Raw genomic sequence first — 14,527 nt, 5'->3', positions numbered from 1 at the left:
GGACCAAGATCATATCATAATCATAATTACACTTGTACTTTCCATAAACTGCCGTACCCTGACCCAAACCGCTGTGCGCATTGGCAACACACGGCTCAAGAAGCCGACAAATAGCCAACATGTAATTCCCTCCTATTACAATCTATATATTTCATAAATATACCCATCAGGGAATGTTAACGGGGTTGTCGGTCTGTAAATGTTTTTTGTATGACCTCACTCCCCCTCTCGCTCTCTCCTCGCACAGAAAAATTAAGTTATAATAATTTGGATTTAATATGGAACCATATCGTGTTTTATCGTGTTTTCACTACAGGTCTTCACAGCAAAATAATCTTTAAAATACTCAAGGGAGTCCCTGTGTGCTTTATCCACAAGGAGTGTTGTGTATTCATGGATAAAAATATATTGTAGAGTCTACTAATCATTTTTTCATCTCTATTTATTGTTTGTACTTCTATTAGGAGCTGCTCGATGGGGGGAATTTTTATGAGTGCTCCCCATTCCTTGTGCCCTGTCAGAAATTTTCTAAGTTGCAGATATCTATAGAAATCCGTCTTGGCGAGACCATAATCGTTTCTCAACTGCTCAAATGACCTTAGATTACCAAAACTGAATAACTGGTGCAGATAAATCAGGCCATATTCTGACTACCTTCTGAAGCCGATGTCCAATTTATTAGGTAAATAGCTCTTCAAGGACCCTATGCTGATAGATCCTTGTAGCCCAACTTAATTAGATCTGACAACAAATCAAATGCCCAAGCCAACTCATGCTAATTTAAGTAATGTGCTTCAACAGAAAGCTAAACTTTTGTCCGCATAGTTGCTGAATGACAGTAATGTATGCTAGCGTGCAGCACACCAAACGGAGTTGACGAGAGAACGGTGTGGAAAGTAGCAGTGATGCCTCAAGTGCTTCATCCAGTATGGTGCTGTCAGTTTAAGAGTCCGGATGAAAACTAATTCTTCATCTTCTTGTTATTGTGTCCTCAATCTCAAATAAAAACACTGATGTGTAGGCTTATTTTTTTAATTTCATTTAATTTTTTATTTTGCTCAGATGAACTATTATACGGACCGAAGATCAAGTCTGATTTAAAGTTAACTGAAAAAGAAAAGAAAATTTATTAATTTTATTAATTTAATACTATATTATACCGTAAGATTATAGGTAGCTTGCCGTAAAAAATACATAAATACTGATTTTTACCGTAAGGTAACAGGAGCTTGCCGTTTGTTCCTCAAAGACATCAGAATTTACAGTATTTAACCGTATTAATGGAAAACGGTACACTACTGTGCAAAATATCCAGTATTTTTACAGCAATTTGTTACAGTGTGTATATATAGGGTTTTATTTCAGAATCAAATCCTGCCTTTCGTTTGAATCTAGAAAGAGGCTGGTCGCTGCCACTTTATAACCTTAATCCCGCCCCCCCTTCTATCAAGTTTGATAAATCTGGTTATCCAGCCCTTTACCATAACCCTAAGCATAATGACAACCTACCATGTGCCGGGTGTCCGGAACTCAACATTTGATTTTTTTTTTAAACCGTTACATAGTAAAGTGACATGGTTTTACTTGCATGAATTCATATATAAGATTTTATTGTTAAGGGTTCTCCTCTCCTCTTCTGGAAATACCTTTGTTGTGGAGGGCAGACAGGAAAGGGTTGTAATTGTGCTGATAATTTTACAGGACAAAACTCATTTATGCGTTTGTTTATGTTCTTTGTAGCTTTGCAAATCATTTGACTGTAAGGCCGGAGACAGACTGGATGCGTGGCGTGAGCGTGGCGTTTCTGTTGCGTGTCAGCTGCCAGCTGCGTGGATCTTTCTATGTCTCACACACCAGAAACGTGTCTGACGCTGCGCTGCTGCTGTAGGCTACACGTGTATGTTTCCACACACTCAGAGACACACACACACACACACACACACATGAACATATGCAAAAACACACACACACACACACACACACACACACACACACACACACACACACACACACACACACACACACACACACACACACAGAGACACACACACACACACACAGACAACAAAGTGTGTTTCCCTCTGTTCCCTCACAGAGGAACGCTGTCCATGGTGCTGAAACAGCATTGATTGTTAAAGAGAGGGGTGGCTCTCCGTTCCGTGTTCACACACAGACAGACAGACAGACACACACAGAGAGAGAGACACACACACAGACAGATACACACAGACACATACACAAAGACACAAAGACACACACATACACACTTACACACACACAGACGCGCACACACACACACACACACACACACACACACACTTCTGTGTGTGTGTGTGTGTGTGTTGTGTGTGTGTGCCTCTGTGTGTGTTTTGTGTGTGTGTGTGTGTGTGTGTGTGTGTTTGTTTTTGCATATGTTCATGTGTGTGTGTGTGTGTGTGTGTGCGCGCGCGCGTTTTTTACCTGCAAACTTTATTTCTACTATATGTGTCTAGCAATATGTGTTGCTTATTATTTACTGAGATGTGCACCCATTATGCCCATCTGCCCCACTAATCAGCATTTTCTGCTTTTCACCTTGCATTAGTCCAGACTAATTTCCACATTTCCAGCACAACGAAAGTTATATTTTATGAGCTGCAGTTTCTAAACCTTTGACTATATTTAGACTTTTTAATTACATACATGCAAATATGCTTTATGTTGCCTTTTAGGTTGTTGTTTACCATTTTCCAATGTGTGCTTCCATGGCATCTGTTTATAAAGTCAACTGACTTTATCAACAAAAATAATTATTTTAGCGTTGAGCTTGATCTTGTCACGTGACACCAAACTAATGTAGCCGAGTGAAGGCCACGCCCACTGCAAATCTCCCGAAGTGGTCAACGTAAGGCAGAGAATAACTTTGGAAGACGTGTTCACAAGGTTGAAGAACTGGTAAGTGCTTTTCCATGAAGCCCATTTTAATAAGTGGTCAACGTAAGGCAGAGAATAACTTTGGAAGACGTGTTCACAAGGTTGAAGAACTGGTAAGTGCTTTTCCATGAAGCCCATTTTAATAAAAAATGTTTAAAACAGCCACACAGCTGTGGTCACCCTTAGCTCCTGCTAGTCTGGAGTTTGTCACTTAGTAAGCCATAATAATATATTAGGTGCATAGTACTTACTACAAATTTTGATTACAACAAAGACGACAAAATAGGTTACAGAATATTTCGTTCTGTATTGACAGGTGCAATATTAGAAAATTGATTTTTTTTTTTTATTTCATTCATATATCTGCATTTATATCAAAACCTAGAGGCTTTCAAGCATCAACATGTCATTTATTAATATGGATTTGTGTCTAAATAACATATAAACATATTTTCCTATTCTATTTTGCCTGGAAACGCTTCCAACGTCTCGCGGGAAAAATACAAGACTGTATGGCTGCAGCCTGGAGCGTCCCCTGTCAAGCCGTCCCGTCTCATGCCGTCCCGCCTGGTGCCTCGAGCTTCTACTTTTCAAAATAAAAGCTGGCGTCTGGAATAAATTACTTTACTACTTTAATACTTTTTTTTTTTTTAAAGACACTGAGTGTACCTTAAGGAAAATCACAGAAAGAAATGTACGTTAACATCAGGGACACAACAATAACATCCAGAAATCAGCAAACTATATGTATGGCTAAAATTGTTACTTTAACAGTTTAAACGTTTTTCAATTGATTGCAACAAACGTGCCATAGGCGTTGATTTCGGTGTGGGGACAGTGGGGACGCGTACCTACCAGATTTCGTCATGAGTCATTTTGTACCCACCACTTTTTTTTGAAAACCTCTAGCTCAATTTAGTTACAAAAAAAAGTCCATAACACATATAATTCTTGAGCGACAGATGCCAAAAAATCCAGAGCAATCTCTATCCCCACAGGGCAGGCACACACAGGCACATACACACACACACACACACACACACACACACACACACACACACTCTGCTGCTGCGCTGGCTGCAAGCATCTCTGTTCACTACACTGCCTGTCGGGACATTCTGCTTAACGTGAAAAAGCTTAACGTGGTTTAATGTACCTAAACAACGATCAATCATCACCAAATTTCTCATGGCCATATCTCTTAAGCCTGTCAAAAGAACTAAACCGAAATCCAACGATTAAGTTCTCACATTAACATTTTCTTCTTCATTGGCGCCTATGGCGAGGAAAAAAGCTTGTACCTAAACAATGATCAATGATTACCAAATGTCTCTCTCATATTGCTCCTCATAACCACTGAAAACTGTCAAAAAATCTAACCAAAAATGTGGTGATGATTGATCGTTGTTTAGGTACATTAAACCACGTTAAGCTTTTTCACATTATGACTTATAAAGCCCATGAGAACCGTGGGGAGTCAACCCACAGCCGCTCCGCTGCCCTGCTGAAAATGTGAAACAGAAACGCGTCAGATGTCAGATAACGTCCATAATAATTGCACTTTGGGTTGGATTTTTTTGACAGCTTTCAGTGGTTATGAGGAGCAATATGAGAGAGACATTTGGTAATCATTGATCATTGTTTACGTACATTAAACCACGTTTTTAGTGAAAGTGAAAGATTGCTCGACAAAGTGTAAAAAATGTAAATGATCTGCACTCTGTCTTTTGTATAACAGATAACGTTGTTTGGTGTGCTCTGTGTCCAGTTCTCACTCACTGCTTGCTGCCCGCTGCCCGCTGCCACAAGGGCAGTCCCTGCAACAGCCTCTGGTGTAGGGGCAGGTTCATGGGCCCCTGGACCTTGGCGCATGAGCGCCATGAGGGTTGCTGTCTCCCTCCGGCTCTGTTCAAGGCGCTCTGCCGCCCCAGACACAGAGACACACTCACACTATCACAGCCGACAGATACAGACATACAAACACTGACACACAGGTTAGGATAGAACGTCCTGTCATTTTGACTACATCACTGACTTTTTTTGGGAGAACAAAAATTTTATTTTATTTTTTCCTTGCTGTTGAGAATCTGTTTTTTTATGTGGGTTTCGTTGTTATAACAACATGATGTCTAGGCTGAGTGAATCTGGTTTAAATGGTTTACAGTTTAAGCAACATTAAATATTGACAGTTTGTTGGAAAGCCTGTCCACGCCCCCTGCAGGTGGACGGCGATACTGCAGTCTGATGTCGGTCGAGTGAGCGACACAGTGTTTTGATATCTGTTTAGAGAGGCAGCAGACTTTTTTCCTTATTCCTTTTCTTCATTCTGTCTGGTTTGTGCGTTCGTGAGAAAAACGTGAGTATTGTGCATATGGAGTTTGTTGTGTGACCACATGCAGGTACAATACATGTGTTAGTTTAACTGTGTAGTTTAACTATTTAGATCAAAGTTATGGCAGGAGTTTTCATGTAAGCCTTATTTTCCTTTCTCCACGGCACACTCTTAAAGAGTCTAATTAGCTAATTTTCGCCGTTTATATGTGGTAACACCGGTTTATATCACACTTTGTGTGTGATTTCAGCGTTTGTATGTTAACTTCTATAATATAGTGGAGGAGGTTATTGTGAAGTTAATTTCAGTTACTGTGCTCTGTAGGTTATGTGCATTTAATTACCTTGTGATTTATTCAACGCTCCAAGTCTGTGGCCTATTTATAACATTGGTAACAGCTACAGCTAATATTTGTGCACTTTACGTTTAAAACTGCTGCCTTTTGTTCAGTTAGTAACTATAGTAACCGCTGTTGATTCCTATACCATTCAATAGTCAAATCCAATGATTAGTGTGCACTGTGCAGTTACTTTGTAATGCAGCCTGTACGTTTCAGCATATCGAGTTTTTACAAACAGAGTTGGTTTGTCTTGTTGCCGCTGCACATCTTATCTCCACGCAGCCAAATCGGTCGACATGTGCTCAGCAGTGTGCAAAATATTGATAAATCATCCAGTCAGGTGATATATCTTACCATGTACCGTTATTTAACCTGTATGTTCATACCTTTGTTAAAGTCAGAATTCTGAGAATAAAGTCAGAATTCTGAGAATAAAGTCAGAATTCTGAGAATTAAGTCAGAACTCAAATACATTTTTCACCAGTGGCCCTAATCCTCTTCCGTACTTTGTTCAGATTGTAGGCAATGGAGATTTTGCAAATGTGTATCAGGGGAAATACCATGGGTCGACGGTATGTGTTAAAGTTTTCCCTGCAGGCTGGAAAACTAAATTTTCTGCAGAGAAGGAGGTCTATGAGCTACCACTGATGAAGCATGTGGATGGGATTGTCCACTTCCTGGGCACTGGGAGGAAACCGGATGGCAATTGGCTCATTGTCCTGCAATTTGCTGAATGTGTGAGTGGAAACCATTTGTTTAAATTTCAAAATGAATTGTGCATTTTCCCCTTTTCTGAGAATTCAAGTTACAATGTTAGGTTGCTGGTTTCAGTGAAAAAGCTCTGAAAACGGAAACTGCATCTATCGGCAGTATGTGGCCAAACAATTTAAATGATTTAACGTTCACGTTTTTGGATATAATTAACTGGTGTCCCTTTGATTTCAGGGTTCTCTCCACTCCTATCTGTGTAAACACACCACCAACTGGGAGTTGTCACTGAAATTGTGTACGTCGTTATTGCAGGGAGCTGCATATCTACACTCTGACCTTCACAGACATGGTATTGGTGAGAATATTACTTTGCGTTTGCATGTTTTTGTTGTACCAATGTAGAAAGAGTCTATGTGCACATTGTAGCTAAAATTAGAAACATGACTAGTATGTTTTGATTTGATTGAATTGTTATTTGCTAACAGCATTGTATACATTAAAAGGGAGTATTGTTCCAGATGATTTCTGATTTTCAGGCTTCACAGTTAAAATATATCACGGTTTGAACTGTTGTGGTTCCGTGTGTCAGTCACGTGTAGTGGCTGCACCTCTCACCAGCCATGGGGAGGCTGTTATGCTTAACGAATGAAGTGTGAGTATTTGTTTGATCTCAACAACTCAGGATCTTCTTATTACTACACGTTCGTCTTTTCTTGCAGGTTTGCATAAACCACCTGTGGCCCACAGAGACTTAAGCAGCTCCAACGTGCTTGTGAGAGCAGATGGCACTTGTGTCCTGTGTGATTTTGGATGCTCAACCATCCTGCGTTCTTGTTCAGGACATCGTCGCTGGCAGAGCCAGACAAAAAACATGAAGGTGAGAACCAGGTAGAGCCATAACTTATTATTGTTAATTCACAGTACATTGCACACAGTCATTAAAAAGCAAATTCATCATCTTCTTGAATGAATGAAAAGATGTAGGGGGACAACTCTAATACATGGTGTTACATTTGTCTCTGCTGTGTGCATCCTGTTGTTTCTCTCTCTTTCTGTCCCTCGTTCCACCCTCCTCCCTCTGCCTATTACATACCTGAGTATAATCTGTGCTCAGGTAGAATGGGGATGTGATAAGAAGGCAGAGTGTGCAGGGAGAGCACATGGAGAGCTCACACAGTAGCACACTTGTGAGGAATTTTATTACCTCACTTTTTCTCCTCAAGCAGGTTTTTTTTTCACATCCTCAATGCATGTTTAGGTGCTGTAGTTTTTTTTATTTTAGTTTATTGTGTTAGTTTGGGCTGGAGGTTACCCATAGTTCAGTTTTTCATCTCTTTTGTTTGTTTTAGGATTAGTCGATCCTTTTTAGGTAGTTCAGGGTGAGATGCGGGAGATTGCGAGGTTGGTCCAGCGTCTACACATCTTTTGTTCTTTTTGGCTGGGATCTCCAGGCCCTTTTTTTTCTCCTTTTTTTTTAGTTGTTACTTTTGGGAATATTTTTGAATAATTTAATACAGCTTGTGTGTTCATTGTTTTTTTTAAAGATTCTTTTTTGGGCTTTTCCACCTTTAATGTTGACAGGATAGCTAGGTGAGAAAAGGGGGGAGAGAGAGGGGGGAAGACATGCAGGATATCGCCACAGGTTGGATTTGAACCCTGGACCTCTGCATTGAGGCATGAACCTCTTAGTATATGTGCGCCTGCTCTACCCACTGAGCCAACCCAGCCACATGTTTTATTGTTAACTTTGTGTCTGGCATCCTTCTTATATGTTCCACCTCCAAAACCATTTGAGCATTGGCTTGGCTTCTTTAAATGGAGGCTGTAACACGTGGAAACAACCAATTCACATAACTATTCATCTCCAGGGTCACGCTCAGTTGGGCACACTGCGTTACATGTCCCCGGAGATCCTGGAAGGCCATGTAAACCTGAGCAACAGCTTGTGTCTCATGCAGGGGGACATATATGCTCTGGGACTGCTGCTGTGGGAGATCTGGATGCGCTGCTCTGATTTATTCGAAGGTAAACTTCCTTGATCAGATATTCAAGAGATGGATGTTCAATTCTCTCTCCGCCCTTAAATTTGCTACAGCAATCCACAGAAACTCTGCACTTCACTTAGATTTAGCCATTCAGAATGTTGTTCTCACTTTACTTTTGAAAAATACATTAATTGGGATGGAATGTTTAGCTAAATAAAGCCACACATCTTAATAATTAATCAAAACTTATAGATGTCCCATCAATCAACTCAGATTTTCACACTTTCTGCTTTTATTTTGATCTGTGTAATCAACTGTATCTCAGTGCACTGCTTTGATAAACTTTACCTGTTATGTCTTGTTACTCAATGGATGTTAAAAACGCAAAATGTTTCTGCAGGCGGTATTGCTCCAAAGCATATTTTGCCTTATGAATCTGAGCTGGGAGCCAATGTAACACTGGAGAGCCTCGTCCAGCACGTGTTTCACATGGACAAGAGACCCTCCATACCTAATCACTGGGAAACACTACCACAGGTATTTCTACACAGGTGCTTCTCACTTGAACATAGTTTTGGTTAGGTAACAATGAAGATACATGTACTGGATAGCTCATGAAAATGTTTATGATAGTGAATTAAGTTCGACCACATTTTTTCCAACTTGCAGGGATCTGTGCTGCAGGAGCTCATGACAGATTGTTGGGACTGGGACCCGGATGCTCGTCTGACTGCTCCGTGCATAGTGGCCAGATTAGACTCTCTCCCACTCACTTTTCAGCCTCGTTACACTTCATGACTTTTTTCTTCTTTTTTACGCTTCGGTTGAGTTGTAATATACATAAAGCATTTGCTCTGTTCTTTGTGTCATTACTGTCTGGCTTTTCAGTATATTTTCATCAGTTTGACCTGAATAAAAAGCCTCTTGTTGAAATATGACTTCTTCTTTTTATTGCTGGTCGTAGGTGGTCTTTGTTAAATGAACACATGATCTTTGGTTCATGTGTATTGTATCCAAGCAATTGAAACAAGTGGTAGAGTTTTGAAAAATGTGCATTTTGGTCATTGGTTGAGAGTTTTGTGTCTAGAGTTTTGAAAAATGACATCAAGGTTATGAAATTAGTGCCAAAGTGATTGTAAAAAACTGTAAACAGACACACACACATGCACACACATACACACGCAAGGCAAGGCAACTTTATTTATATAGCACATTTCAGCAACAGGGCAATTCAAAGTGCTTTACATAAAACATTAAAGAACAGTTACAAAATAATTAAAAACAATTTAAAAAACATTAAAAGAAAAGAATGAAATTTACAGTGCAGTATAAACACTGGTTGGTACTGTTAGTACTAGTAGGTACTGTTAGGCACTGCTAGTTAAAAAGAGCAGTTATAGAATGTCAAACAGTGTCAACTTCAGTATAAACGATAAGAATTTAAAGAAAGAGCTGTTAAAAGAGTTAAACATTTAAAAGCAGATAAAATAGGTTATTTAAAGAAAGGCAAGATCAAAAAGAGAGGTCTTCAGCCTTGATTTAAAAGAACTGAGATTTGCAGCAGACCTGCAGTTTTCCGGGAGTTTGTTCCAGATATGTGGAGCATAAAAACCGAACGCCGCTTCCCCCTGTTTAGTTCTGACTCTGGGGACAACAAGCAGACCTCTCCCAGACGACCTAAGAAGCCTCGGTGGGTCATAGTGTGGTAGCAGATCATAAAAGTATTTTGGCCCTAAACCGTTTAGTGATTTATAAGCGAAGTCTCTCTTTATAAGTGTTGTAGTGGACCTGGAGATTAGTTTTTCCTCACAGGACAGTGGCGGCTCAGTGGAGACAGCAGAGCCTGGGACGTCGCCACTGCCACCTTCCCAGAGTGAGGGCTGCAGCAGTTGGTTGGATTCCTCTGAGGGTGCCCTGGAAGAGGTGAGCACAGGTGCACAGTAAAACTTTAACATCTCACAGTATGGGGGTCAACTTCTCTTAACTTTTATTTCTTCCTTACAGCTGTTGTCATCTGACCTCCAGTGGGATGGCGACAGCTCTCCAGATTTTTCCTGGCTGAATTAGCATTGTGTCCTTTTTTTATATGTATATGTATATATATATATATATATATATATATATACACACACACATATATGTATATATTTGTTTATATCTTTTTTACATTTTATTTGTATAGTTGTTAGAATGTATAGAATTAGGCGTGAAGTGTGTATAGGTAATTTAAAATATTTAATAAATGGTATGTTTGTATGAAATGTAGTGGTTCCTTTTTTTGTGTTCTTATCCAAGGTAGGTTAAAGTCAGTATTAAAACACATAGTTTTTTTTAAAACATACCATAACTTTGCACGGATTTGATGTTTCTGAACGCTGAGTCCATGACGTCTTCGTAAGGATGCCTGACTGTTAACATCATTGCCAGAACGTTCTCACAACATGTAGGCGGGCCTTCCAAAATGGGATGTGCCCTGCATTTTCATAGGCTGCTTATTTTTGTATTTTATCATGCATCAATTTTTATACTGAACTGTGAATGTTATTCTTGTATTTTATCTGGTATTAAATTTGAATTCGGCAATATTTTTATATTATTTCTGTTTTTGATCTTTGCTTTTAATGTTTGGTGTTTTATCTAATGCACTTTGAGTTGCCCTGTGCTGAAATGTGCTATATCAATAAAATTGCCTTGCCTTGCCTTATACTATCCTCCTTTCTTGCAGCTTCAGAGTCGTGCCATGGATTCTACAGAGCCTGGTTCACCTCCACCACTTCAGACACAGGTGCTAGTCTGTGAAGGCACACCAGAGGCATGCGGGACCTTACAGGAGATGAACAACAGCAGCGGGTCGGAGGAAGCTGACCAAACATTTGTAAGCACCAATGCACAGCATAACTTTGCATTTCCCTTCTGCCCTGTAAGACTAGCTGACACACTCATCACATCAGAGGACAGGCCATTCTTACCACCTGTAGTCCTTCAGCGTATTATTGAAGAGACGCTGAGTATGGACATGGCTATGCTTGGCGTGTTCAACAGAGTTTCGAAAACATTCCAGGAACTCACAAAGCCATTCTGCCCCTCCATTTATATTAATGATAGTTTGGCAGAGGACCTCAACCTTCAGAAAGACAGTCTGATACACATAAGTGTTGGAAAAAAATGTAAGGCTGCAGGCAGTTCCAGTGGCCTTGCACTACGCCTCAAATCCTTTTCCAACAGAAGGAATTGGATGAGCGCACGCCTGGTGCTGAGGCACATGGCTCATAGCAGGTATCTCATTGAAGGTGTCTCCTTAGCCTAATGTTGTTAATATTATCTGACAGACTGTAACCAAACTGATACCTTTCCACTAAACACTCATGATTGTTTGTGTGCTGTGTTTGATTTTTAAATGAATGATGACCTTCTGCAGAAATGCCAAAAGCTCAAGATGACCATCCATAATTTCCGGGCTCTGGTCCACAAATTGCAGAACAAGTGATTTTCTATTTTTTTTTTTTTTTATGGAGCGTTTTTTTGAAGCTGTGGTTTTTACCGTGTACTTTATTGGTTTATATATGCATTTATTTTTCCTTTTTCATGTTAATATTATGTATATTTTATATTTATTTCATTGTAGCTTGACTAGTCAAATATGTTGAACATGTGTGTGTTCAATTTAATAAATGTTTGATATGTTTGAATTCAATATTGCTTCCTTTTGTCTTTGACTTTAAGTAGATATGGTTTATTTATTATTCTTAACATTGTGCCTGCCCTAGTGCTGAATTTAGCTCATATGCTGCAGAATAGACTTTTGGTCACTGGATGGAGCCAAATGACCATCGTACAACATTTAACAACACTCGTTGTGTTTTGTCCTTTTCATGTGCACCACTACACTACATCTCTGAGGGAAATGTACTTTTTACTGCACTAAATTGATCTATATAAATATAAATATGTTTTTTTTTTTTTTTTTACACAACATTTGACATGGTAAGGGTAGAGTTGTTAAAAAACTATTCAAACAACCAATAATTTCTTGGTCGTGCCATGGAGGATGTTAACAGCAAGGGTTAGAAAAACAGCAAAGTTAGGTCACACAATTCGTAGCTATAAATGTATGCTCATACTTTTGTTGTTGTTTTTCTCCAGTTGGTTATTCCGTGAGATTGGGTGTGTTTGTTAGCATGACATTTTAGCCGAGTGTCCTAGCTTCATGTGTGTCACATGGTTAGGTGGAAGTAAATTTTGAAAATTTAAAAAGAAATGTGAGTAAATTTGGAACATCTCCATTAAGTGACACCTTCAAAGCACTGTGAAGATGTCACTCTTAGTAAACAGCGTGTCTCGCCACTTGTTCTACAAACAATTGATTAACGGGAGAATAGTCATACAAATAGCAACTATTTACAAAGTTAAAAACTATTTTACACATTAATGACAATTTCATTTATTTGTTAATTTGACAAAGGCTTGATTTAAGGACCTGATGTTTTTTTGTTTTGTTTTGTTTTCTGGCCGATGTGACTGTTTAAAGGTCACGCACATTTTCTTCGACATTTGCAGTCAGGTGCTAGACCAAGTTTGCATTTGTGAGTATATTTTTCAGCTGTGATACATGTCTTCCAACTGTAAGTGGATTCACCACATGTCCATGTAAGGATGCCTTTCAAGCATGCGGTCAGTGTACACTACAAAATGTGAACATTACAACATTATTCCTATAACTCAATTGTCAGGACATTAAGATAACTTTACTATATATATATATATATATATATATATATATATATATATATATATATATATATATATATATATAATTTAATAGTCTTTATTTAATTTAATTTAATAGCATTATAACAGTTCATGTTCATTAAAATGTGCATTGCTTTATGCTTTAGTCACTGTGCTCCCTGCACTCAGGCATTGTAGTAGAAACATGTTGTTGCTCCCTTCAGCCACAAGAGGGAGTATACCCTTAAGTGAGCGCTTCTGTCAGGAGTAAACAGTCAAAGCACGTACATTGTATGGTAGTGCTAAGAGCAAACGCTGGACAGAAATGTGTTGACAGTGTACGCAATGTCTGTGTATTTTGCAGGTAAGAAAACATAAAATGGGTAATACGCAGATGTGTAGCATGGTGTCAGGAGATTGTAGTGATACTGGGAAAGTTGGCCGTATATTCCGACTGTGTATATTGAAGTGACACGTAACTTTTGTTGTTAGCCATGTCAATGTAGCAGCTAAGCTAACTTTTGCTGGGACCCAGCGTTGCTGTATTTTATGTGTGTGTGTGTGTGTGTGTGTGTGTGTGTGTGTGTGTGTGTGTGTGTGTGTGTTTGTGTTTGAAATGCTTTTGCCCAACTGTGAATGCAGTCATGATGAAACCGAGAGCCACAGTAATAGTTTGAGTAATATGTATTTGTTAGTTAGTTAGTTGGAAGCAGGTTTTGGTTAACTGTCAGGAGTAAACAGAGTCAAAGCACGTACATTGTATGGTAGTGCTAAGAGCAAACGCTGGACAGAAATGTGTTGACAATGTACGCAATGTCTGTGTATTTTACAGTGCCAGTAAAGGAAGAAAATACTAAGTCACACTGAGTCTTTATTCACGTGTGCAACATGATGTAAAGGCTTATTGTTTACAGAGCACATGTTGTGTGGCTGACAGTTATGTTTGGAAGTCAGAGACACTAAATCCGTTCCGATTACGGATCATCTACAGTCTGTTAATTAAAATCAGCAACAACAGATCGCATGTAGAGCATTTTGACAGCTACTCTGTCATAATAAAAAAACAACCAGAGACTGTGTAAGAGCTGATCTATGGGTCCGATAGCATTTTAATAAATCACAATCGAACCACAGAGTTTCTGAATGTTGCTGGGTACGGCTGGAAACTGTCCGACTTCAAAGCGGATTTTTGTCACTCACTTTTGACACTCTCGTCCACTTTACAGGCGGGGTGCAGTTCATCTCGAGGGAGCCTATTCCCACACAGAGCGTAACTAATCTTCCTGGCGGTGTTGTCAGAGGATCCTGGCCGCACGTAGGAAGCCAGCGCTTGCTTGGAGAATCCGGTCGAAAATATTGGCAATAGTACTTTTCAGATCGTGCCGCGTGTTGGATAGCTTTCTGCCTCTTCATCTCAGCGCTATGGAGGGGGGCAAATCGAACCTGGCCCCGGTGTGCCAGGCGGTCCAGGACCTGTACCTGCCACGACCTACCGGGAAGGAGCGGGCCTCGGTGTGA

At 39.6% G+C, this 14,527-nt stretch overlaps 1 protein-coding gene across 1 annotated transcript; it reads left to right on the top strand.

Annotated features, from left to right (window-relative positions):
* Positions 1–5,306: 5,306 nt before the first annotated feature.
* Positions 5,307–9,168, top strand: LOC116067135 (anti-Muellerian hormone type-2 receptor-like). The gene is made up of 7 exons (XM_031323448.2): positions 5,307–5,312; positions 6,101–6,322; positions 6,531–6,645; positions 7,016–7,173; positions 8,165–8,321; positions 8,682–8,818; positions 8,951–9,168. Exons 1-7 carry the CDS (start codon positions 5,307–5,309, stop codon positions 9,077–9,079), a joined length of 924 nt encoding a protein of 307 aa, XP_031179308.1. The 3' UTR covers positions 9,080–9,168.
* Positions 9,169–14,527: the final 5,359 nt, after the last annotated feature.

Source organism: Sander lucioperca, chromosome 17 (assembly GCF_008315115.2).
Source record: "Sander lucioperca isolate FBNREF2018 chromosome 17, SLUC_FBN_1.2, whole genome shotgun sequence".
NCBI classification, from domain to species: Eukaryota; Metazoa; Chordata; class Actinopteri; order Perciformes; family Percidae; genus Sander; species Sander lucioperca.
Note: the sequence above shows the minus strand (reverse complement) of the source record. Positions and strands in the feature narration are given on the sequence as shown.

Coding starts and splice junctions, on each gene's coding strand:
- LOC116067135 (XM_031323448.2), top strand. Junction 6,323..6,530: donor TCCTGCAATTTGCTGAATGT/GTGAGTGGAAAC, acceptor CTTTGATTTCAG/GGTTCTCTCCACTCCTATCT. Junction 6,646..7,015: donor CTCTGACCTTCACAGACATG/GTATTGGTGAGA, acceptor CTTTTCTTGCAG/GTTTGCATAAACCACCTGTG.